Here is a 25,898-nt window from a genome sequence, read left to right as displayed (position 1 = left end):
GGCTCATCAACAAACGATCACATTGCGGGATCCTAACATGACAAATCCCGTATCTATCTCCTGTAACTTGGCGCAGCTACATATGGAGTTTAACTGGAGTCACAAGCTAAAACACCGTAGAAGCTTGTGGATTTCCCCAGGACCAGGGAGCCTGGTGTCAGTAAATCAAAGCTTTGGTGCTGAGGCTTCATCAAATCTCTTCTCTTGACAGCTCCCTGCTTGAAGCAGGGCTGAGCCCAGGCAGTCACCAGGGGCTCTGGTAGGAGCCCACAGCTGCCAGCCTGCAGGCATGACAACAGCTGAATCACAAAAAAATAAGAAGGCTGAAAGAACTTCTATTTTACATACATTACCGCATACAATTACTTACAGTATAGCATACAATTTCAAAGTGTGGTTTTCAAAATGACTTTCTGACAGTGATTTTATTTTCTTTTACTAATTAGAAACACGTTATGAAAGATCGTCATTTACTGTTTCCTGACGGCCAGCATATAGGCCTCCATCCTATTTTTGTTCCGTATCAGCATGAACATGACAATTATTCGGCAAACAATACGTACCTTAGTGAGTACACACATTCAATGAAACGAGTCTTCTACAGTGCACGATATTTGGAAACAGTCTCGGCTTATTTTCAATGCTTTATCTGATGGCACAAGCAAAGAAACTGCCCATGCAACAAACTGCAGGGGCAGCTGGTAGCACATTAATAACGAGCAAGGTACTGGGGCACTGTGCTCATCAACAGCTAACCAGAGCACACTTAAGATGGGAGCATCAGGACACAGAAACTGCTCCTATACCACAAACCCATGGTACTACTGTCTGGGAAGACAAAGGCACAGACAGGCCAGCACTAGTTACCAGACCCTTACCACAACCCAAATTGCTGCAGCTCACTGGTTTTCCAGCAGACAGATCTTCCTCCAGCTGTGCTAGCAAAGGGAATAAACTCCCACATTTCACATTTTTCATATGGAGCCATTACATCTAACTTTCTGGTCAGGGTTCCATGACAGGGCAGCAGCACAGGAGCTCAAGGCTATCTATGGTATCTCTTATACAGCAAACAAAAGCCTTTGGAGCAACAATTCCGACCCTTTTACAAGGAATTACTTTTACAAGGAATTACAAGGAATTTTTTTTTTTAAAGAAGAATAATGGAAGCAGAAAAGTGAAACACAATGTTTTGTACCAGAAAGCACCCATGGCTTCCCAGAAGGAAACTGCACAACAGGCACCCAGGCAAGGACTGCAGCAGCAGCCTTCCCTTCCCCAGCAGGGATGCTTGTCCACAGCCGTGAAGACGAAGGCACCAGCCTCATTATCAGAGCAGCCACAGCTGTGGCCCCCTCACCAGCTGAGATGCATATATATCTTTAAAAACCTATTTCATGCTCACAGCAGCAAGTCCTCCAGACTTGATTCATCTCTTGCCCTTGTACTGCAGGCAGAGGGAATGCAAAAAAAAAAACAAAACAAACCAAAACACAACAGAAAACCCAAAGGCTTTCCAAGCCCTACCTTTTGCACAAGTAGGAAGACTGATGAGCTTTCCACAGCTTCCTTGCCCAGGTGGGACAGTCTCGCACCTGCTGACAGCAGCACAAAACATGAAAGCAAAGCCCAGCTCCAAAACACACCAGCCTCTCAGCATGCAGAAGGTCTCAGGCAATGGGAAGGCTGCAACCTCATCCCCTGCGCTGCACCAAATGCTGGCCTCTTACTGTCATTAGTAGTAGTAAACATGATGGCTATTAATGAAACTCAGTCTATTGCGTCTTCTTCCCAGTGCAGGAAGCACACACCAAACCCCACCACTGCACCCTCTCCTTCTCTCAGCACACTTTCTTCCTTTTGCTAGAATGGGACAAGCTCACCCGATCTCCCAGAATTACTTTTGAAGCATCCTCCAGTCCTGCTTGAAGTATTGAGGACAAGTGCGGCTCATCTAACATGAACTCTCAGTTCCTCTCAGGAAGGGCATGGGACAGAGGAGGAAATCTAGTGCCATTGCTGGAGATAGGTGTGGACTGTGATCACAGGGAGATGTCTCTCCCATACAGCATCAAAGGAGCTTCCACTGATGTGGTGGATGGATCCTGCAAGATGCTGACCTGCTAGGTGACTGCAGACAGCCCAGTTTATTCCCAACACATTTACTTTTGTTAAGAGGCTCTCTTGCCAAGTGCTAAAAACTGTTAAAAAGAGCAGCAGCCCTCCAGGCCCAAGCAGCACATGAATGGCTCCAATGCAGAAGGGCAAGGGAAGCCCTGCATTAACCCTACCTTTATACACAAACTCCTGTGCACAGCTGACCTGAAGCCTTCCTGTCTTTCCACCCACTCCTTACTTACAGGAAACCTGCAGGGACATGGTGTCTTTGAGCTCAGTCTTTAAGAGATGGATTGAAGGAGAAACGCATGTAGCCTGGACACAGACACAGCTGCAATAAGCCCTCTTTCCCTGGCAAGCCATACAGCCTGAAAGATCAAAAAGGGTTCAAAGGGACACCAACAAAATGCTCCCTGTTTCTCCCTTTGCCTGAATCAGCAGGATGACTCACAAGCTAGCAAGGCTCCCACTACATCTGTATCTCATTGCTCTTCTCAAGGATTTCTGTCTTCATTACAAAGAAAACGTGACACAGGCTCTCTACCCCCAAGCCTAGTATTAAAACCTTCCCTGCAAGGCTAATATTAAGTGAGCACATCATAAGTCTTGGTTTTACAGCCAGAAAACAGCTGCTCCGTAACCAGGAAGATTTTGACCAGCTCTGGTGGGCTGTCATTTCACTTCACATCCCTGCAGTGAAACCATAAGAAAGGTGAGAAATGCAACAGCAGGTTGTTTCTGAAGAGATCTGGACAGTAGACAGTTTACTCCTATGATTAGTCCAGAAAAAAATAAACATGAAAAACTAACCCATTTCTTTAAGCTGGTCTTTACAACGTTACAGTATGTTCATAACCCAGAGAGGTAAAGAAATGCTGCTTCTATTTTATGGCAAGCAGTAAGAAAAGCAGATCCCTCTTGGTACTTTTGGGATTTCCTTTGAGGCAGATCATTTCTGAGGTCACTTTCTTTGACAAAAAAAATTATCCAGTGATCCTCTACTGCAAAACAACATGCAATTCCCCCAGGCACAGGACTCTACACACAGTTCATAGCTTTCCTGGCACGAGACATGTAGGCAAATAGCAGGAAGGCATTCCCTGCAAGGGGATGTCCCTGTTCCTCCCAGCCAAGATCCACCAGGATTTCCACCGGGATCGCTAAAAACAGGGACAGCAAAGGTGATTGACCGCACTGGGTGCACTGATGGGTGGGTGCTCAACAGGTCTCCTGCAATGTGCCCTCTACCTGCAAAGCTTGAAGGCCCACGCCATCTAGTGGTGAACAGCTGGGCCCCAAGCTCCCTTTTCACCCACCTTTGGCAACAAGATCCTCCAGGTTTCAGACAAGACAGGCACAATTCACCTGTTTGGGAAGCCAGTCCAGAGGTAAGCGCTTTCCTGATAGCCACACTATTACTGCAGCACTTAAGAGGAACATGAGGACATCTTGGAACTAAGGGTACGGAAAAAGTCAAGCCTCCCCTCAGTATTTGAATCCTTTAGAAAGTATAAAACAAATAACGTTTTGTACATGTAATTGCTGGTAATTAAATGATGCAAATGTCAAATAAACCTTGTGATTTTGGCAAATTAAGAGGCTAATACAGAAAGTCAACAGAAAAACTGAGAACGAGATCCAGAAAGTGAAATTTGTATTTGCTGATACCAGACTTTCAAATCCTAACGAGCCATTCAAATCCTCCAGCACAGAGGAGATATTAATATCACATATAACAAGCTACCCTCCACTGCAGCAGTTTTGAGCAGGATGTAGGGTGCACACACCTCCTGGTTTGCTAAGTTACTCCAGTGAAGGCAAGGCAATTGAAGCTCCAGTCACAGGTTTCACAGCACAGATTTCTGCATAGAAGACTGCAAGTTTTAATGGAAGGAACGAGAATCAGCTGCCTGCATCGTACTGCACACACACAGCCCCAGCTGGGAAGGATTTGCAGGTAAATAGTTATCAGGCCACAGCCCCCAATACAGGACATGTCTTCTCACCCTTCCAAGTTCAATGGCACTGGCAGAGTCCTGGTGGCAAAGCACACAAGCCATGCTAGAAGGAAGTACATCACAAACAGTGTACATGTACAGTACAGATGCTCAAAACACACAAATTTCTGGTCTACATGAAGAGTACAGCAATATACACGTCTTTAAGTTTTGATATGAAACCCAGCATCCTTACACTACCAACTCCCAGTCTAATCCTAGGTAAAAGTCTTCACATAGGTTTAACCAAGGCCACATAGGTATAACCAAGGCAAGATGAAACCCAGCTTGTTTTACAAAGACTACCTGATCTCCTTGTGTTGGATAATGGCCATGAGAACCTCAAGGATTGCACACAAGTACCTGTGTGGAAGGAGCACTGCCGGCAACGATGGCCTGCTAGGGAGCTTGGGGCAGAGCAGAGTTACAGAGCAGCAGCTTTAGTTATCTTCCTGGAGCAGACCGTTATGTGCTTCCTTGTGGTCAGCACCAAGCAGAACAGCAAGCAGGTGCTTTATGAACATCTGATACTTGTAAACAATCACGTATCACTCCCACCTATCTCTAACCCCCCCCTTCACAAACACACCCCTATCTACAATTCAGACTTTTTGAAGTCAAAAAACCCTCAAGTGCCCAAGTTACCTAATGCCATAGCATTTTACTGTACTCTGTTAGTAGGCCCTTTCTGCAAATGAGAAGAGTAGGACAACAGCAGAACATCTCATTCTCGCAATATTAAAGAAATTTTATGGCAACAAACACTCAGGACTCAACATGCGCATTTTACTTAACAGAAGCAATCAGGGAGAAGCACACACATTTTCTTCTCCTGTACAACATCCTCAATTCCAAACTATTAGACCTTCCTACTTTAAATCAGTAACCAATCTTAAAAGTACCAAGAACAAAGGAAAGAGGAGTTGTTTTCTTTAATTGCTAAAATCAAATGACAGCTTTCAAGAGCAATGCAGAAAAATCATCTGTAATAACTACTGACCTAAAAGACACATACTAACCTGGCTTTTAGGATGAAATCATCTGTAGGTACTATGCCAGCTAGAATCTGACTTCTGAGAAGTCCTCTTTTGTAGTGTTGTACACTCATATGAAGTCTTATTCTACAGAAAAAAATCCTGTTCCAAAGAGAGCCAGAAACCCACTCAGATCAAGTATTTGCAACAAGTCTGGTTATTTTATTTTTTATCTGTGCAATCAGTTAAAACAAGAGCTAAACAGATGAAAACAGACAACCACAGAAGCTTTAAGTACAGTATCTTAACACTGAAGAAGCAAATGACCACATTAAGCACTTTTTTTTTTTTTATGCTGGTCATTTCCAATCAAGACAGAATTACATACACAGGTATAGTTCAGTGTAAAACCTGATGTTAAGCAGCAAGTTGCTCACGAATTGCAGCACGGTATATGGCATTTACTGCAAACAGCTACAGCAGCAGTGCTCAGTGGATGAACTGCATAGAATTAACCTTATGGGCAAACATTAGATAGATCACCACTATAACAACCTTAGTGGCTCTCTAACAGGTCTGAATTATGCAATTCAGCAACAATTGTCTATACTCTGCTATTTTAACAATACGTTTTCTATACTCTTTCACCACTCTGTACTATATTTGTTCCAGCCTTCCTGGCAGTAAGTGTTTTCAATAAACTAATTACATACAATGCAAGTAATCACTGCTTATTCAAAAGTTACGTGGCCCCTGCAACGAAAGTGATATGAATATATTTAAAATAACCAACCCAAAGTACATTCAAGAGAATGGCTGCAGCAATAAGGCAATGAACAGTTTTGAAAATAGCTTCTACTAAACAAAACAAGACCAACCACATAACATGTTGTCTTCATAAGGTTTCAGACTTGAATAGGTCATTTCAAAGTTAAGTGCTTATCCACCAGTAACAGTTCAGAAGTACACTGGTAAAAATATTCAAAGACATGAGTATATTGGACTGCCAGCAATCACAACCCAGGTCTTATATCATGAGTATGCTTGCACACACACAGCTTCATTTTTACAGGTTTGCATGAAGTGCCCTGCACAGAGATTTTACTACAGACTCTCAGGAAAAACTGTATATTGACTGAAGATACCAGTATTATAGAATTCTTCCTAACCTCATAATATAAGCCTCTGGCTTATAAGTACTAGTAAGATCACAAATGTTATACACTAAGCAGATAGTGTTATTGGCAGCTATGTCACAGCAACTTTAAAAAAATAGCATCAGCTGTTTAAGAGACTGAAAATAATTTTGGGGAGTGAAATGTACACTTACAATCTGCAAATAAGGGAACTGCTTGGCTAGAGCAGATGAACTACCCAGAGATTCTACACCCATTAGCTTTAAACTACCATCTAATTGCATATTTAATCATTGTCAACATTCAAACCTGCATGGATCTTCCTTCATTAACTTGCTCCAGAGTCTTGATTCTTGCACCTTTAGAACTACTCTGGATAGCTACATATATCACTGTAACTTTGCATTTCTTCACAGCTACCAGAAGCAGAGACTGAGTTAACTGTTCCTTATCTCAGATGGAGATATTACAAGCATAAGCATTTTGCCATCTTCAGTGGATTTATGTCTAGGCAAAAGTAAAGTGCAGTGGAGTGTCAATATTCTACATCAGGACAAAAAAAAAAATTCTTTGTTTGTAAGCCCATATTAGCAAAGCTCCAAGACAAAGATGCTAAACATTTTTCTTCAGAGAAATGCTCCAGGATTTGGCTAGTACTGCTGAGCTGAAAGTCTCATCATGTGAAAAAGACATACAGACACAAGAATATTGTGACAATAAGTTGTGTAATGCAATCAACCGAAAGCAACAAGGAAAAGAACCTGATTGCTTTTGCTCAGTTTGAGTAAACGGGAATTTTACTAGCGAAGAAAATATTAAAAATTCCCTTGTCAGCAGTCAGGAGAGGAAGGAGACTTATTATATTTCTGCATGTGTTTCAAGGATATGTGTACTGTCTAGTCATGCTTTAAAGTACAACCCTGTGATACAAAGCATGCTTATACGTACATGCTAGTAACTAAAACAATGACTTTCAGGTTCCAAAGGAAGGTCCAGGCTGATCTTACATATCTTAATGCTCAAGCATCCAAGTCATTTATAAGGTGAATACTCTCAGTAACTTTCAAACAGTATTCAGAGATGACAAATTAAAACAAAGGCACCAAAGAAGTGCTCTTTTCCCAGAAGTAGGTCTACTTAATGAAAAACTTAAACGTTGCTGCTTTTAGCTGCATAAGTGAACTAAAACCACAAGTTTGGAAGTTACAGGTTTAAACTTCGTAACAGCTGCAAGTACAAGATCAATTTTGTAGTCCTGTTTAACAGTTTTTGTTGTTGTTGTTTTTGTGTTTGTTTTAATACAATGAACAGTGATCCAAACAATACCACATATCCAGGTTCTGAGAGAAAACTGAGGCTGTTCATGAAATAGACATTTTGATTGTTCCCCACACCATGCACACGGAGGTGGAACATGCATGGTCCTCTTCTTCCCAAAGATCTCACGCATCAGTCTTCAGAGTGGCTAGATAAACAGAACTGGAGCTCTTAATTCTGAACTGAAGCGTCAGAATAGCTGCATAACTCATTCTCAAAAACCAGGAGCTCATTACTGGTAAAGATCAGCAAGTCCCCCACCAAACATGAGGTACCAAATTCATTAAATTCATTGCTGTAACAATATCAAAGTGTTAGAGTGACATCTACCAAACTGGTCGGAATGCCTTCACTGGTTCCAGAGAAAAAGTTAGGTCTGGTACCAAATACCTGATGTAAGAGTGTTCAAGGTGAGCTAGAAAAGTACTTAGTATTCAAGAGCCAAAGATGACACTTCAGATTACTAAACCATAGGTACATAACCTAGGCATCTTCCCCTCTCCAACATAAGTTGGACTTGGAGTAAGAGGTTCAGGAAGAACATACAGAAATCTATCACGATTGTTCTACCTGTAACCGTTCTTATGCCAAAAGCAAGAAAACAAATCTTATGACCCGATTCCTTTTCTGCCTTATTTTAAGGAAACAATTAAAACCTCCCATGTTCACCTAATATTGTTTTTTCATATTTCATTTATACTTATATAGAGATAAGAAAATAACAGTTTCACTTTAGAATACTTTCTAAAGCAGGATATTCTTTCAACTGTTTTTCAAGTTCACACACATTCTCAAGGTTGAAAAGAATATACATTCATATATAGCTAAAGAAATAAAACTCAATTTCACTACATGTAGTTGCAGTGCTGTAAAGAAAAAAATAATTTAGAAACCATTTCAACTCTGAAACATTTATTATGTTCAGACAAATGCAAAGGCTAAGCCTATGGTCCAGGACCTGTTTTTCATCTGTGCACAGGGACCGGAGCTACAGCAGCTCAACATTTTTCTGATGGAGATCCCTCTCCACCCCTCATTTCTTACAGTACTCTATGACTTGCTGCTGAAGCTCTCCCTGAACCTCTACCGAAGTAGCAAGTATTGACAGTTCCGAAGCAAAGGTCCACAGGTATTAATATTACCTCTTAGGTCAGTTTTTCATTACGGTCAAGCCATTGAACAACACAGTGCAGAGGTGCTTAACCATTCATAGTTAACCAGAAGTTCAATGTAGTATTTTAAGTTGTTTCTTCTGCGGGTGCCCTTCGCTGTCGAGCAGATTTCTGTCTACTTCTCTGTGGTGAGGGTGGAGTCTCCTGTTCAGCTTCTGTCTCTGCAGGCTCGTTGTCCCCCTGCTGGGACCCTGTATCACCTATCAATTCTCTCAGGAATTTGAACTTAGACAAAAACAATTGCCAGACCACATACCAGCCTGCAGGAGACAAAGAAAAAAGGTACCACTTAGTTACTTCACACACATCGATAGGCAGCTCTCAGGCAAAACACAACAGAAAAGGGAGAAAAAAATAATCAAGTGCCACCTTGATTACTCTTAACCCCAGCATCCCTCCCTCCCCCTCCACACCCACTCACCCCTTTTCACAGTCCTGTATGCAACTATTCAGCTTGATCAAGTTTGCCCTCATCCAGAAGCAAATATTCTAAGCTCCAGGCAAGAACCTGAACATATTCTTAATTGCAGTGCCACAGCAAACAATAAGCAGGCGATTACACCAGTGCAAAGACATGGACCTTAGCTGGCAGGAGAAAAGGAACTTCTGTGGTTACATCTAAAGCAAGGCGACAGGATTCAATATGTAGGCACTGTAAAAAAGTAGCAGTGGGGTTCCTATGCTCCCTCAGCAAACATCACACTCAGGACAAACCACCTTTTAAAAGCTGCATTACATTAGGCACACTTGGAGACTTAATGCCATGTTTTACATTAAATACATAACTTCCTTATCATAATTCACTAAAAGACAACATCCTCCAAATTCAGTGTTTTCTCACCACACCAAAGTTCCATTAAAGTAAAATTAACATTATCAGGTAAATTTGTATAACATTTAGTTCTACTCCAATGCAGAAACGTTCTTGGTCTCAAAACCACACAAGTGAATTTTACAGCTGAGAGAGTCACATTTCTAGAATCTCTAAAAATATTTAAAATCCACCACCTCCTTGCTCTTAAGTCAGCATTTCCAGAACAGATAGCCAACACTTACAAAAGCAGATGTATTTTTATCTAAACCTAACCCAGAACCTTCTTTATAAAATTCTCATTTATCTAAGCACTTTGATAAAGAGAGGCTGGAGCTGTACCAAGCTGAGAACTAGTTATCCCATTCCCTCTAGCTGGCCAGTCAAGTTTCATTATCTATAGCTTAGAAGTGTCACTTAGCTGCGTATTTCACAGATAAGTAGGATAAAATTGGAGCTGTGATCCAAAGGCATATGCTATATATAAGCATCATTTGCAATATCAAAACCATTTATCTCAGTCAGAGCTATAAATTAACACTCCTTTTCCCAATCTGAAGGTTTTGCCATTCAAGCCTGTACTGCTGACACCTGCAAATATTAGCAGCCCTGTTTTGCACAACTAGGGAAAGCTGTTCCCCCAGCAACAGAGCTGTCAGCAGAAACAGATTTCTGAGCCTAGGCAACAGGCATATTAAGCAAGGTGAAACACGAACAAGTGGCACTTGTATAACCACAGCACCTGTATTTTTCTCCCTCTTCTGTCACTGGAGTCAGGACAAGGTGAAAGAGCCATTACTTAGGACAAAGCAAGACCCCACCCTTCCCCTCTGTCCTAGAATACTCTTCTCATCCTGTAGACTTTTAATTTCCAGAACTTCTCTGCTACCAGGGTCAGCTAGAGGAAGGCATGACAACCTTTTAAGATCCAACTTAATTCCCAAGGCCTACTCTAAGTATTTCCTTTTCTGTTAACATCTAAAACTTTAAACGATTTGTGAATAAATTGAATCTGATGTCTCACAAATACTTTAAAACCCCTGTATCTAGAAAAGAAAAATGAAAATGGCTCTTTTATTGTGTTTTTGCATATCTAGAGGTAAAAATTACCTCTACTTCTGAAGATTGTTCCCATTGAGTGGTATTTAAGGTCTCTGGGATCTACAATATTTTGTCAACTTCGAAGACCATAAATCGATCCATTTTTCTCATGGCTCTAAACCTCATTAAAAAAAAAGTAATCAAATCTCCAAAAGCCATGCTCACTTCCAGTCTGCATGGGAAAGAAAACAAAATATTCCCAATGAATACAGGAAAGGTGAAAGTGAGACCTGAGCAGAATATTACAAACTGTTACAAGCATCTTCAATTCCACAGTTTGCTGAGAGATGAAATTTGGGAGACTGAACCGAGAAGTGCATGAAAAGCATGCAGAGTGTTCTATCACGTTCACTTAAGGAGATGGGGACAGAGGGTGCATGAAGCTCTCAGCCACAACTTGCCTTTTTCAAAAGGTCCTTCCTAAAATACCTTCAAGTGAATTCATGTCAGATACATACATTACTTCCAGAGAACACCCCAAGGAAGAAAAAGCCAAAATATTCAGGGCCTCCCCCAAAATAAAGTTGTAGGACACTTGACAGAAGCACCGGAGTATATTTGATATAAACAAACAGGTCAGTAAGTGAGGTAATTAACTTTGGCTGGGTAAAGAGCTTCATATGCTTCCTTTATCACTGCAAACAGGCCACTTACACAGAATTACAACCTGGACAAAAGCAAACACTGAAGGCCGTTACAACCAACCTGACCAGCAGGACCAGGCAGGAGATGTGTGCCACGATGCAGTGCATTGAAAACAGAATTACAAGAGGCTTACCCACTGACAGTGGGAGGGGCAACTGGGCTCAGGAGTTGTAAAAATAAATTCAGGTTTACCCTGTCTCTGCCACGTCACCATCCATTGCTGCCTCCTGGTCTTCTTCTCTGATCTTTCTCCCGGTACGGTGCTCTCCTGGAGGCACATCCCTCCCCACATGCACCCCAGCTGGTTCCACATGAAAGACTCCCCAGATCTGCCAAACTACACCACAGACACTGTGGTATAAGGTAATCAAGGTAGAAAGATTCCTTTCCTTCACTTGTTCTCATCACAGTGCCAACTTGGATGGAAAGTTTTTTTAAAACATCCCCCAAACACACAAACTCATCTGAATCCAGTTAAAGCTGCCTCTTCAGCTGAGACTCCCTGTCGCTTCGCAGTTACCAAACACTCCAATGAAACTTCTCAGAAATAACCAGACTAGTAAAGAATTGAAGCAAGTTTCTCAGGGCAAAAGAGACTCTCCAGCAACAGTACTGAGTAAATACACTATTAAACAAACCAAAAAAAAAAAAAAAACCACAAACAAAAGACAAAGCCTGGAGGCAGATTTGAAGTACCAAGTTACTTTCAAATGAGATGGCAATGCATCTTTTACCAATTTTTAAGCCTCTTAAGAACACTGCAAAATTGTAACCCCATACTTTTTAACTGTCAACTACAGAGTGCATTTAGTGTATTTTATTTTTTTTTAAACAAGAATGGACAGAAAGGCCACTCTCCTATTATGCATCTCAGCTTTGCCACTATTTTGCTGTAGAGCCGATGCCAGGCAGGTAGTTGGCACCACCAGTTTGCATCTAAGAAGTTTCCAGTCTGTTCAGGCCACTCAAAGAAGTCCTACTGGTTCATCTCCACACACAAAATACTTGATTGGAATCAGTGTTGTCTTCTTTAGCCATTTGCTTTGCCTTTTTGAGTCATTCTCAGCTTGGTTGAATCTGTGACAGTCAAACAGCACTGGCACAATACATCTTCAGCCAACTAGCAGGGGTGACACGTAATATTTTACCCTAACCGGTGAAAGAAGCTGCTCTCTAAGAAGCAAGCTAGGACAAGGGTACACCACTGCAACACACAGCAGGGGCTCCAGCTCTCGGTATAGCAGATACCTAAATCCAGAGAGCCTGGAAAGTCTGTCTGCTGCAACCATTATTCAGCATTTAGGCAAAGTAGCAGCTTCCAACCTCTACAGAGTTGTAAGCTGGGAGCCACTTAAAACGCCACGGCTAGGTGCCAGCCAGAGACATTTAAGCCACGCTTGGCATCGTGCCATCAGTATGTCACCCCTCCTACAAATGGTGATGCAATTTGTTTGCAAAGATGGGACCGTGACTCAAAGGCTCATTTACTGACTCAAAAGCATGTATCATCTTTGCAATAAAGCTGTCATGACAACTTTAATTTGACCAAGTTTCAATAAAGCTACCTTTTCTGCTACCTCCCATACTGACTCCTAGTTCTTTGTAAAGGGGAAAGAAGCAAACCAATCTGATGCCACATTACTCCTCACGTGCTCACGGGCACAAGTCTCGGGTCCATAACTTTCATTCACCTTATGTTGGCATGTAAACATAAACAGCGGGAGGATTTTCTTTACTGGAACACATTTTCCTCTTCCATTTGAATCAGGAAGATAAGCACAAAAAGCCAAAACAGATAATGTGGAATGCTGGTGTAAAATAACCTGAATTTTCTTATGCAAAACATACATTGGTCCAAGAAAGGAAGGAAGGTGATGCAGTAACAGTGCAAGAGTTACTTGCTTGTATTCAAACACTGAAGTGCCCACCACATAAAATCTTAACAGCTACAGATGGGGGAAAAAAAACAACACACAGCTCTAGAGGCTAAACTGAAATTTGGGAGAACAAGGTTCTACAACAGGCAAATCACTTTAACGCTGTGCCTTTTTAAGAGGCATGTAATGCACTACCCCAGAGAACACCTTTGCTGTCACCTGATGTCTGCTGTCAGTGACACACTGCTTGGGTCTGTGCTGTTCCCTAAGCCTGCTCCTTATTTCACACCAGATCACCTGCTGACTGATGCAAGGAAGCTTGCTCTCTTCCAGTCTTCCATTTTTAACAGCTGTAAATTTCAGTTTCAAATGAAAAGGTATTTTCTTTTTATTGCTAGCCTACTCAGGCATGGCTTTCCTCATCTTTTGAGGTATTTCACAGGATTATGTCATTTAAGATAGTTACAAAACTGTTTAAACAAAACATTATAGAAGAGTTATTCAGGCAGAATTTAAGGCTCAGATGTTTTCCCATCTGCAAATGAATTCAGACTTGTGAGGCAAACCAGACACACTTGTTTCAGCAATCAAAGTTACATTATTTTTGTTTTAAGCTCATGTCTCAAACCCCATCTCATCAGCCTCACTTGCTGAATAAGAAGAACATGCCTCTCTCTTCCCCTGAAGGCACTTCTGCACCTTCATCGGACTATATGCATTAATACATTGGGAAAATAAAACAAATACACAGAGGATAGAATAGAACATCAGCCAAGGTGAACTCATGTACTGCTTACCTATCTCCTTCACTGTGCATAAATTCCTACCAGCAACAAGGAATGCACAAAAGCAATGAGACCACGAGAGAAACCAGAGAAAGGAAATCTGAAAAGATGGCTATGAAGTGGAAGGAAGTTACCTTAGGTCCACTTTTAAAAGAGCGATTGAAAACCAGACATGTTTGTAGTCTCTCAATGGTTTCTATGTCAGATGTGCTCAGTTTACAAATAGATTTCACTAGCAGCAAGCCTTCAGTGCTTCCTAACAATTTCAGATTAGGATTGGAAATGGCAATTGCAAGCATCCAGAAGTGTGGCATAATGACCGCACAGACACCAGGGTTTCTTTAGGGATCAATAACTTCAATAATTTTTATTGAGGACAGGCTCCCTTCTTATAGCATTGGCTCTACAAGTGGTACTTTCCCACTAGCTACTCATTAGTTAACAACTTCGCCCGGCAACAGCAAACACTGAGCCACTTCCATGTCTTAACGGTTGGAGAAGAAGCAGTTTGAGACAGCAAGGGTCTCGTGAATCACTTTTCTTTGTTCCTTCTAGCTTGTTTACATTCGTCATGCCTTCACCCTTAGGAGTCTGATGTTATCACCAACCACGGAGCTTGTCGACCACCATGGCAATACTCCCACACAGAAGCGTTAAACAGAAAAAGAACTCAGGTCACTAACTCAGTGTATTTGTATAGACATAAATGCCAAATTCGGGTATAATCATTTGCTTTTCACATTTCTGATAAACTGGTCCTAATAACTTCTGATAAAATTCAATGCACAAACTATCTTTTCACTTCAGAAAAAAAGTAACTGGAAGGAAATTTAACATTATAGGAAGTTTTCATAGCGCTTATCCCATCACATTTGTGATAAGCAACAGAAATTCACACAATCCTAGGACATCTGGATATTTTAGTAGATTGTTCTCTGCAAGCATTCACACCATGAGTCCTTTTACAACCCACTCAAAATCCAAGTAACAGCTCATCAGTCTTTTGACCCTGGCAGTCCTCTTCTGAAGCTGTTAAACACCTCTCATCAGAAGCTGATAAGAATATTTTATAGCCATAAGTTTACTTCAGCTTATATCCGGTCATCCTTGTCTCAAGTTTGTCTATTAACTTGTGTGCCTCACTGGCTAGCATTTACTTGTATCCTGGCATACATACAGCACTCATCTCCTTGGGAGACTGACAGGCTCTCTATTTACAAATAGAGACTGACAGGAGCTCTCTATTTACAAATAGAGACCCCCACAGTACAAAAGTTGATAAGAAGCTGCCTATCACAGGCACAAATAATTTGATTGGAGGTAGTTTATACTCATTTTCTCCTAATAGTGGTCTTGACACCACTTTTCCTCAAATAGTTTCCAGTAACAGTCTTGGCACAAGAACTAGAAGTATCCTAGTACTAACTGATTAGTAAATGCTGTGTAAAACTAAGAAAATACCATTACCAATACTATATAAATCATATCAAACCTTACCTAGCCATTTCTGACAGGGTAACAGTTACAGCACCACCTGCACCCTATATAAACAGCAGCTTCCTGCATTTACTACCTTTAAAATCTAGGTACATTTTAGCAATCAATTTATAAGCTCTGATACTGTTAAAAACAAGATACAGAGGACAGATCTGAAGCATAGTGTTCATTAAATCTGAGCGTAGAATACAGAAGTCTAAACTGCTAAGTATTTATAAGCCATTTAAAAATAAAGTTATTAACTACTTTTGCTATTTTTAAGCAAGGAAGTAGTAAAGAGAAGTTACCAGGCAAAGTTAAAAAGATCCCTTGGCACTTCACACTGTTTGTCATACAGAGACAAAAGCAGAAACACCTAGAGAAAATGTTTCTGATTTTGAACAGTATGTTGCAAAGTCGTTCTTATCCTTCAGCATTACTGATCTCTCACCTGTACTCTGACAGCATGGAAAGCCTAGTAAATACATTGCACCTCCAAAAGACAGAAAGTGGCCAGACAATACCCACTGAAGACACGAAACCCATCTCAGAACAGATATCCACTTGTGTCACTGTTCAGTCTGTGACAATGGACAATAAGGGATACAGGAGAAAAGAGCACAGGAGGAGGGAAAGCTTACAGCGTGCCTCACCTACCCCCAATACTCTGTATTTCAGATGTTCCCTTACTTTAACATTAGCAGTAGGGCTTAAATACGTTGATGGACCTTTCTTCTATGAACTTTAAATGGTAAGTTTTAGAATCCAAAATATTCTTCATGAGCTTGCCATTTTCCCCTTTCTTTGTGTAAAAGAATAATTTTTCCTTTTTTTTTTTTAAGCCTGATCATTTACCTTGATATACTCCAGCTCCTCTGTAACAAGGAAATTGAACAACCATTCCCTGTTCACCTTTTTCACTCTACTCAGTTTCAAACTATCACCTTCCACCATTCAACTGTTTTCCAGGCTAGACAGCTCTAACCTAGTTAGAATCTCTTCATGCAGAAATTACTGCATAGCTCTCACCATTCTATGCTTTAAAAAAGAAATCTAGATTTTTTTTCTATAAATAAGGTAATGGAAATACACTGAGATACAGGCACGTGATAGATCCCTGTAGCAATATAATGACATTTTCTATTTTATATTAAATGTCTTAACATTTGATTTGCCTATGTTCTTTCTACAAAGAATTAAATGTATTTTAGAAAAATTCTTAGAGTGCCTTGATTTAATCCTCTGTTCAGCACAGTAAGAGTTCAGTTTGAACCCCTTAAGTTTCTCCACATGATTTACATATGCATATACCTCTCAGTTCTTATGGGTGTAATTCCATAGATGTTAATACTGGACTTCATCTGCCATTTCATTGCCTAGCCCCTTGATATTACTACATCTTTTTGCAATGCAGTTTTGAGCACAACTTTTTAAAAAAGTATTAAATGTCAGCTGAGCCTTCAGGTTACCCCCCTTGGTTTTCAAAAAACAAATCCCTTGAGCAGTGAACGCCTGGTGGATTCACATCTCACAGGTCTGCACCACAGCTGGGTTTGGTGGTGGTTATCTTGTATTTTGGGACTGGCTTTTTGAACTCCCAGTCCGATACCCTGGTCACCTCACCCAGCACAGGTCCGGGAGGGTTTTTTTCTCCCCCCCCCCCGGGCCCGAGCCCCCCCACACCGCAGGGCAACGCGCCCTTAGCCTCTCCGGAGGCGCCCCGCGGCCACTCACCGCACAGCATGAAGAGCAGCACACAGGCCAGGGTGGCCACGATCACCAGCAGAGTCAGCCCGATGCTCTGCCACATGCTGCCCGCTCGCCCCTCTCGCAGAGGCCAGCTCCCAGGGGTTGCGGAGCCAGATGGGTCCCCAAGCGAGCTGGCAGCTGCAACGTCCCCTCCCGCCGCTCCACAGAGCAGAGACGAGGCGGGCCTTGAGGGCGGCGCGCGGAGCTCACCGGGAGTTGTAGTTCAGCTCCCGCAGGAATGCGTAGGCCTCGGCGCGGCGCGGACTACAAGTCCCAGCGCACCCCGCGTCCTTCAGCGTGTCCTCGCCGCGTGATGCTGTCGCCGCGCGATGGTGTCGCCGCGCCATCGCTTGTAATGGCCGCTTGAGAGGAGTGCGCTCCATCGACAGCTCTGAGGAGACAGTTCTTCCTCTGCGCTGAGGGAGCCCTTCGTTTTTTTCATTTTATTATCGCTATGCTGGCTTCCCGCTGTTTGATGTGCACATTACAGCGGTGGTTCAAATTCCACAGGACCTGTGTTGACATGGTGGTGATAACACTGTAGCTGCCTTGCCCTCATAAGGGAAATCCGAGGAAATCATAACTGCCAGGAATCATGAGATAAAGGTTATGCTCCTCACCGATACAGCCTCACTGACACAGACTTTAGCACTTTCACCTTTAGCACTGGAAAAAGGTTGTGACTTTACCTTGTAGCATGGGAGATACCGGCTAATGTTCCCAAAACTACTGAAAATGTGTGCTTAAATCCACAAGAGCAGAGCTGTGATTGCCCATGAAGATGTCACCATTGCAGTGAGATGTCAAAGAAGGCTAATCCATTTATCCTTTGTGTTTCTTACATGGTTGATTTTAAAATCTCCCCTTTTAAGCGAAGCTAAAGTTCTTGCTTTTCCTGCTCATTGAGTATGTCATGTGCCTCCTCCTTTCAGGAAACCTATAACCTAAAATTACCTGCACATGCAATCCTCCATTCACATTCTGAAATTTGCTGTCACTTCACCAAATCAGACCAGAGTTCCATCTTCTCGTTTCAGACTTACTCTCGTAACATTCCAAGCCCTGTTTAATACTCTGCCTAACCCACTCATCATGTCTTGCAAGTTTAATTCCACTTTAAACACCTTTTCTGATATTTCTCAATAACTTTGTACTTTATCAATGCCTCCACATCTTTAAATGTCACTCTAATACTAACCTAAGCAGTTGTTACATGCATACTTATGCAAGGTTTCTTCTGTATTGCAAACAAACAGCAAAGCAATAACAGATACTACTGTATTAGATTTTGAAAAATAAATAAGTTCCCTCCTAGCTACAGTGTTGTGTTTCTCTAATTTTTTAGTTTTCACAGAGAGTAAGTTCTCTGGGTATGGAACTGCCATGTTCCTGTAAAGTAGCTGTCATATTTGGGGTCTATTCAAAAATTTTATCTACATTATCCTACAGTTCCAAACTGGTTTAGTAATAGTAGTTAATTAATTCACATCCCCAAACCACATCACAGAACCACTCAGCACCCATAACTGAAGAAAAAATTATCTTGGAAAACTATTTTGGAATGAAGTCATTTTGGAGTGATAAATACATATAACAATGATACCATCCAAGGCAGTATATTACACAATAAAAATGAAAACAGGAAGCAACTAAATTTCTCATATTACACTGCACAGGAAGAGGGTCTTTTAATCAACATATGTTCAGTTTGGAAATCCTTAATTTTATTTGTTTAAGTGTGTGTTTCTTCAGAATGTAAAATTTAAATTTGATGCGTCTTTGGGCATGAATTTAAGGCATCTCGAAATGGTAAATGCTTTTAAATAGTTTAAAAGAACTAGCTCAAAAGCCAAAGCAGATACCAGATTTTGGTTGCTCATACTAACCATTCTAAATCACCTATCTTCTGTTAATTAAATGCTCTCAAATTATACTACAAGAAATTTAATTCTCTTATAGAAATAGAAAGGGAAATTTTGACATGAACATCAGAAAAGCTTCCCAACCACAAGACTTTTCAGGTTGAACAATAACCATCAAAAGGAGAGAAATGTCCAACCTAGCAGCTGTTACATTTCTTGTAAAAAAAAAAAAAGTGAAGTACTTAAAAACTTTTTTTATCCCACAAAGCAAATGAAGTAAATCGAACAAATGAGCTTCATGAATCATAACTGGCTTAAATCTGAGGCAAACATACAATCCAAAAATTTTCAGAATATCATGATTGAAGCTGAAGCATTTCACCTTCTGCTTAACTTCAACAAGGTTTCTCACCCAGTACACAGATGTCCTAACCACAGGGTTAGCTGAGCAGGATTACCTCCCCTGACCTACCAGCAATGTTCTACCTAATGCAGCCCAGGATACCACTCTCCTCTCATCCACTGGGCTAACCACCTCATTGTAGAAGGCTATCAGGTCGATTAGGTATGATTCTCTGTTCTTAAATCCATGCTAACTACTCACGATCATCTTGTCCTTCATGTATGTGGAGACACTTCCACAAAGATTTTCTCCATCACCTTCCCAAGGTTTGAGATAAGACTGCCTGGCCTGTACTTCTCCAGGTCTTCCTTCCTGAAGATAGGAGTGACATATGCTCTCTTCCAGTCTTAATGAATCACTCCCAGTCACCAGTACATTTCAAAGGTAACTAAGAATTGCCTCACAATGACATCACCCAGCTCTCTCAGCACTCACGGGTACAACCTATCAGGCCCCACGGACCTACGTATATCCAGTTTGTTGAAGTGCTCCCTAATATGGTCCTCCTTTACTGACAGCAAGTCTTCCATGTTCTACACTCCCTCTGGTCTCAGTGGCCTGGGATTGCTGGAGAGCAGTATGGATGCAGTACTGAAATTGCCATCAGCACAGACAACAAGCACATAAAAAAGACTCCGTAGCATAATTGTTGAAGCAGTTAAATTCAAGTTAAATTCAATCTCAAGCAGCAAATGATAAGATGAGGGGAAATGGCCTCAAGTTGTACCACGGGAAGTTTAGGTTGGATATTAGGAGAAATTTCTTTACTAAAAGGGTTGTGCAGAATTGGCATTGGCTGCCCAGGGAAGTGGTTGAGTCACCGTACCTGGAGGTCTTCAAGAAATGTGTAGATATGGAACGTAGTAACATGGTTTAATGGTGGACTTGTCTATACTAGGTTAAAGGTTGGACTACATGATTTTAGAGCTCTTTTCCAACCTAAATTATTCTATGATTCTGTATCAGTTCATATGTTAATGTGCCAGAAATTTGTATCAATACCAATGATGATGCATTTGGGATAAGTGAGCTACAATATGGATATTGTTTGTTTGTTTCAGAAGTCTGTGAAATGCAAGAAAGTATATTAAAAGAAAGTGTTGGACCAATGAGTTTTTCTAACCACTGAAGTTTCTAATTTCTGAAGTTTGAGAAATAAGGTCGTTTATGCAAACCTAAGCTTGATCTACCTAGTTTCTTACCTGTGTATGTGCAATATGGAGTTGCAGAATTGAATGTGGCTCATCTGTTCCCTGAAGAGGATGGAAAAAAATCATTGATAATGAGTTTTATGACTTATTAAAGTCATTATCGTCTTTTATCCATCACCTTTCAACATTCGGTCACTGCACACTATCAATATTCTATATTCAATACTTTTTCCTATGACGCTCAACACTGATCAAACTTATATCTTTTCTGTCAGTGTACATGACCATCTATGCATTGATGTATGTTTTGTGGGTTAGAAAAAAAAGGTTGGTCAAGGTCATCATGCAGCAAAGGGACTGTAGCACAAGACTGATGAGAAGGCCTCTTAGAGGGCTTCTGCTAATTAGTACACCAGACCATGGGGCAGGCCAAAGCAGGAGTATTTGACGTGATTTCACAGAGCAGCAACGACATGCAATATTGCAAATAAGAGAGCTAAAGACCGGTAGCAGCGAAGAGTAATCAAGATTCTGAAGGCACAAGCCTTATTGAAAGGGTGTGAGAGCTGATGCATCTAGACTAACCAGTTGTTTCACAGCAGTCAGTTAACTGGTGGTCATGTTTGTGTAGCAAAACAGGGGAGGGATGTTTTAATCCTCCATGAGCCAGGGAGAGGACTGAGGCTGAAACACCTTTTCGAACTATCAACTGCTTTTGAACCTGCCCCTTTTGGTTTCCTTTCCAGCTGGTGCATGGGGAAAATGTAACGCTTCTCTTGTGTTTAATGTATTTGTAGCACAGATTCATAACTGTGTAGCACAGCAGAACTTTCACTGATGTCAGTTGCTGCTGCAAGAGCTCAGCACTTTGACAAATCTACATTCAATTACCCTAAGGCAACAGCAGAAGGAAGAATAAAATCTTTGACTAGCTGTAGAAAAAATATTTAAACGATCTACCCATAATCACATGGAAATTGTGTTATATAAGCAGTGTATTCTAGTCCTCCAAAGGAATTTCAACCACTTTAACAAGATTATCTTTTCTCGTTTTTAACACCCTTGCATCATCCATGGCCTCCTTTTTGTTTATTATCATACACAGTGCATTGATGAAGCGGGAGTCTTGCCAAAGGCTATAAATGTAAATAAGACTTATTAAAATGAGTGTGCACAAGAAGAGCAAATTAAAGTAATTGAGGCAGTTTTTGTTCAGCCATGTCCTAATTTTTTAATCCTTGTCTTGGCACATACAATATCTTTGAAAGTAACTGGCAACCATGCCAAGTACTGTTGCCAAAACAAGTTTGACTGCCAACTGCTAATACTCAAGAAGCTGGCCAAGTAATGATAGTTCATGCAGAAGGTGCAAAATGTATCCCTTTCTTCTATTCTGCCTACACTTGACGACCTTCCCCCCACTGCCTCTCTTTTGGAATTAATACATTACTATTTCCCAGGGAAGGAGTACAGACGAGCTTGCATCCACTCCTTTCCCTGGTGGTGATTATCCTTGATAACATGATGCTTTATGTTGTAAGCTCTTTGAGGAAGGACCTGCCTTCTAGAGTAGGTCTCAACACAGCAAGACCACAGTCCCAAACTGGGACCTCTATACATTACCATAATGCTAAATGCTAGCACATGCAGGAGAAATAATTCAGTTCCAGTCACAACTCACAGAAAGTTACCACCATCAGACTCCTCACATGAGACACGTAGACAATGGACAGAGCATCTAAATATGGTCTTTTGTATTTAGCCTCAATTTTGGTTCAGGTCCATCAATCTTCACCCAGTTCTTGGCTGATTTAAATGATCAAAATGGACTATTAATATGAATATGATAAGAGGGATGAGAATATTCTATTTACAGAAATTTATAAAATGCCAAACTACATAACTAAACTATGTAAACTGTGAGTGCAGCCAAGGACTTTTCCTGGATGCGTTGCAATTGCATTTCAGCTTTAGCAAAGCGTTTGAGTAAATACCTGCAAGTATCCCTTTGCGCCGAAAGGGGGTGATAAAACATAATACTACAAAATCAGCACTGCTACACAATCGCTCAAATTAGTATTTTCTGCAGCCACAAGTTTACTGTGGCTTAGTTTTTTTATTTTACATGCCCAAAGCTGGAAATTTAATACAACGTTTAGTTTTATATTTACAGTCATATTACAACAGCTATAGTTTCAAAATTAAAAGCACAGAAAATGACATTATACAAAGAAATTACAAAACGTTAGCTTTAGAGTGATTGCTCAGATTTGATTCAATGCAGCTTTATTACCAACAGATCTTAAGCATTCACTGAGAGTTAACAAAAGTCTATCACATTAACCTTGTAACTCCCCATAACATCAGTAGCAGAATTGAGATCTTTAGGTATGTAACCATTGCCCCGTGTTAATAAAATTAGAAAAAATAATAAAATAATTTAAAAAAATAGAACAACAACAACAACAATAACAAACTGACAATATAAGGAAGTGAACCTCTTTCATTCCAGTTAGCTTCTCAGGAAAAGAAGACATATTTAGCCAGTGAGTTGTACAGATACTACTGAGAAGACAATTTTGTGGAACAGGCAAGTCCTGAATTTAAATTCCAAGTTTTGGAGGAGATCGTGAGCAAGAGCAGTGATCAGCAATGGGAGACATGTCAGAGTTCACTTTTCTTTCCCAGACAAATTCAAAGCCTGGCTGGACACAGCCCTGGGTAACTGGCTCTAGGTGACTCTGCTTGAGCAGAGGAGTTGGACCAGATGATCTTCCAAGGCCCCTTCCCACCTCAACCATTCTTCGGTAGTTTGTGATAAGGTCAAATCTGCAGCAATCCATGCACCAGCAGGACTCAAGCTAATGCCCTGTGGTATTTCACCATCTGTTGTGTGCATTGTCCCAGAGTGAAGTGCTGCTTAAATTGCTTCTACTTATTCTCCCTGTTTCTGAGGAATTTCAGCTGAAACTAAGCAATTCTGGTTCTCCACATGTTGACTTATTTTTCTGCCTTTCCTCTCAGCAGAACATAATGTTCAACAACCACTCAAAGCTAACATGCCTGGCAGAAGTCTGCTGTGCTCAGTGCCTGGGATCCAACAAAATGTGCAGCATCACCCTCCATACTAAACAGATGAATCCAAATCCTGACACAGCCCTTAAGTCTCCAAATTCAGCACACACATTAGATAGTTATTAAAATATCCATAGTACTATTACACATTCTTCTAAATGCCATCAAAATCCTGTCTGCTCCCTATTTGTGACTTCATTGGAGAAATAATTGTTGTGATTTAAAACAAACAAACAAACAAAACAGGTTGCTACTATAGATATAAATTATATTGATATTATTATGATGTTTCAGTTACAAGAAGCTCAAGAGATTAGGAATGGATCGTCTTTACCAAACCTGAACATCCATTTGCTTTCTGTTTTAGACAAAGAAAAGTGGGAATAAAGAAAAAATGTTTTGTATTACCATCATTAGGGCTGGATGTGGCTTGACACACTGAATCCAGCCTGTTTGGTCAATAAAGAAGTATTCAAATTTATTGAGTCATTACCATGATTCTCTGCCAGTCATCTTCTGAACTGCTCATTGCTCTACAGCACCTAAATACTAATTTCAAAGAGGACAACTTTCTGCTTAGATAGCAACTTCTCTGGGGGACAGAATTGATATCAAAAAGCACTTCTTTTCAGTATTTCAAGATGTTCTATAGTAACATCGAAAGAATCAAATGAATAACTGATCAAGAACATTAATGAGAGGAAAGGCCAGCAGATCAACCTCAGGAATTATAGCAGTTCAGTACAGACTAACACACCGGAATTTGGAAGTGCAAACAAACTTGTGTCTGCAAAAAATGGGCTAGAAGTTATATGAGGACATGCTTTCATGTGAGGCTTCTGGCACATCATTGCTAGGCAGGCAAGCAGCACTGGGATAGCAGACTTTCTCAACACGTTTGGAGCATCTCTGTGTCTAGATCCAAGAAAATGCAAGATGTAAAGTAGTACATGAACAAGGAAGCCACCAGGAAAAACCTGAGGTTTACAACATCAGTGCTACCTTTTGCACAAATATAGTCTATATACATCAAGTACACTTTAGTTTAGAATTAGAGAATCATTAAGGTTGGCAAAGACCTTCAAGATCATCTGGTCCAACCATCGCTGTACGGCCACCATCACCCACTAAACCATGTCCCTAAGCACCACGTCCAACCTTTCCTTAAACACCCCCAGGGATGGTGACTCTACCACTTCCCTGGCAACACAGTCCAAAGCCTGACTACTCTTTGGGAGAAGAAATGTCTCCTCATTTCCAACCTAAACCACCCCCGGTGCAACTTGAGGCCATTCCCTCTAGTCCTATCACTAGTTACTGTGAGAAGAGGCTGACCCTCAGCTCCCCACAACTTCCTTTCAGGTAGTTGTAGAGAGCAATAAGGTCTTCCCTGAGCCTCCTCTTCTCCAGACTGAACAACCCCAGTTCCCTCAGCCGCTCCTCACAGGACTTGTGCTCCAGGCCCTTCACCAGCTTTGTAGCCCTTCTCTGGACATGCTCCAGGGCCTCGATGTCCTTCCTGTATTGAGGGGCCCAAAACTGAACACAGTGCTCGAGGTGTGGCCTCACCAGAGCAGAATACAAGGGGACGATCACCTCCCTGGTCCTGCTGGCTACACTATTCCTGACACAAGCCAGGATGCCGTTGGCCTTCTTGGCCACCTGGGCACACTGCCAACTCAAGGCTTTACCTGTTCTGTGCCACACCTGGTCCCCTTGGCTCATTTCCACTGCTCATGCCACCAGCACAGGGACAGTCTGTTCTCTGAGCTCTGGTCGAGCAAACCCTGAGCAGCCGGAACTGAGAGGGGAGCACTGGGACAGCTTTGCCACTTTTGGCATGTAATTTTTGACAAATTTTCACTTTAAAAGCAAAATGGAGAATGCTATTATTGTAAGAAAGATTGTTTTTATTTCACACACCAAAGTCTGCTTTATTAAACACAGGGGGAAAGAAGAAGGGCATTTTCGGTAAGCTTCGATAGTCTGAATAAATGTTTTTTATAGGAGATGTAATGCTTTGTTTGCACTCGGAACAAAACCCGCAGCTGGCCGAGGGCTCCCTGCCGCCTTCGTCCCCTTCCCCCTCAGCGGCTGGCCTTGCCCTCCCGCTCCCTCCTTCCCCGGGGCAGGCCCATGGCCCCGGGATGGGAGGCGGGCACGGCGGAGCCGGAGGCGGTACCTTATAGCGGGGGCGCGGCGGCGGCCGGGCCGGCAGAGCCGGGCTGCTACCCTGGACAGCGCCATGG

At 41.5% G+C, this 25,898-nt stretch overlaps 2 protein-coding genes across 3 annotated transcripts in view; one reads left to right on the top strand and one right to left on the bottom strand.

The window, feature by feature from the left end:
• Positions 1–5,290: 5,290 nt before the first annotated feature.
• On the bottom strand, positions 5,291–17,367 carry SMIM13 (small integral membrane protein 13). The gene is made up of 2 exons (XM_083827576.1): positions 17,144–17,367; positions 5,291–8,974 (listed from the first exon to the last, which is right to left on the bottom strand). The coding sequence occupies exons 1-2, from the start codon at positions 17,217–17,219 to the stop codon at positions 8,781–8,783; spliced, it is 270 nt and encodes an 89-aa protein (XP_083683702.1). The 5' UTR covers positions 17,220–17,367; the 3' UTR covers positions 5,291–8,780.
• A 129-nt stretch (positions 17,368–17,496) lies between these two features.
• ELOVL2 (ELOVL fatty acid elongase 2) overlaps positions 17,497–25,898 on the top strand; it is a 57,145-nt gene continuing 48,743 nt past the window's right edge. Inside the window, exon 1 of one of the 2 annotated variants that reach the window (XM_083827560.1) lies at positions 17,497–17,574. Coding sequence is in view for 1 of the 2 variants with exons in the window: in XM_083827559.1 (XP_083683685.1) it covers positions 25,895–25,897 (3 nt within the window). In the remaining variant the exon portion in view is untranslated. Of the gene's footprint in view, positions 17,575–25,113; position 25,898 lie in introns of those variants that run through there. The other variant, XM_083827559.1, reaches the window with a different exon arrangement.

Source organism: Anser anser (genome assembly GCF_964211835.1).
Source record: "Anser anser genome assembly, chromosome: 2".
Lineage (NCBI taxonomy): Eukaryota > Metazoa > Chordata > Aves > Anseriformes > Anatidae > Anser > Anser anser.
The sequence above is the reverse complement of the archived record's forward strand: the minus strand, read 5'-3'. Positions and strand labels throughout refer to the sequence as shown.

Excerpts from the sequence above, each read along its gene's own strand:
- SMIM13 (XM_083827576.1), bottom strand. The coding sequence starts at position 17,219 with ATGTGGCAGAGCATCGGGCTGACTCTGCTGGTGATCGTGGCCACCCTG. Across the intron at positions 8,975-17,143 it reads GCTGCTCTTCATGCTGTGCG|GCTGGTATGTGGTCTGGCAA; the intron begins GTGAGTGGCCGC and ends TGTCTCCTGCAG.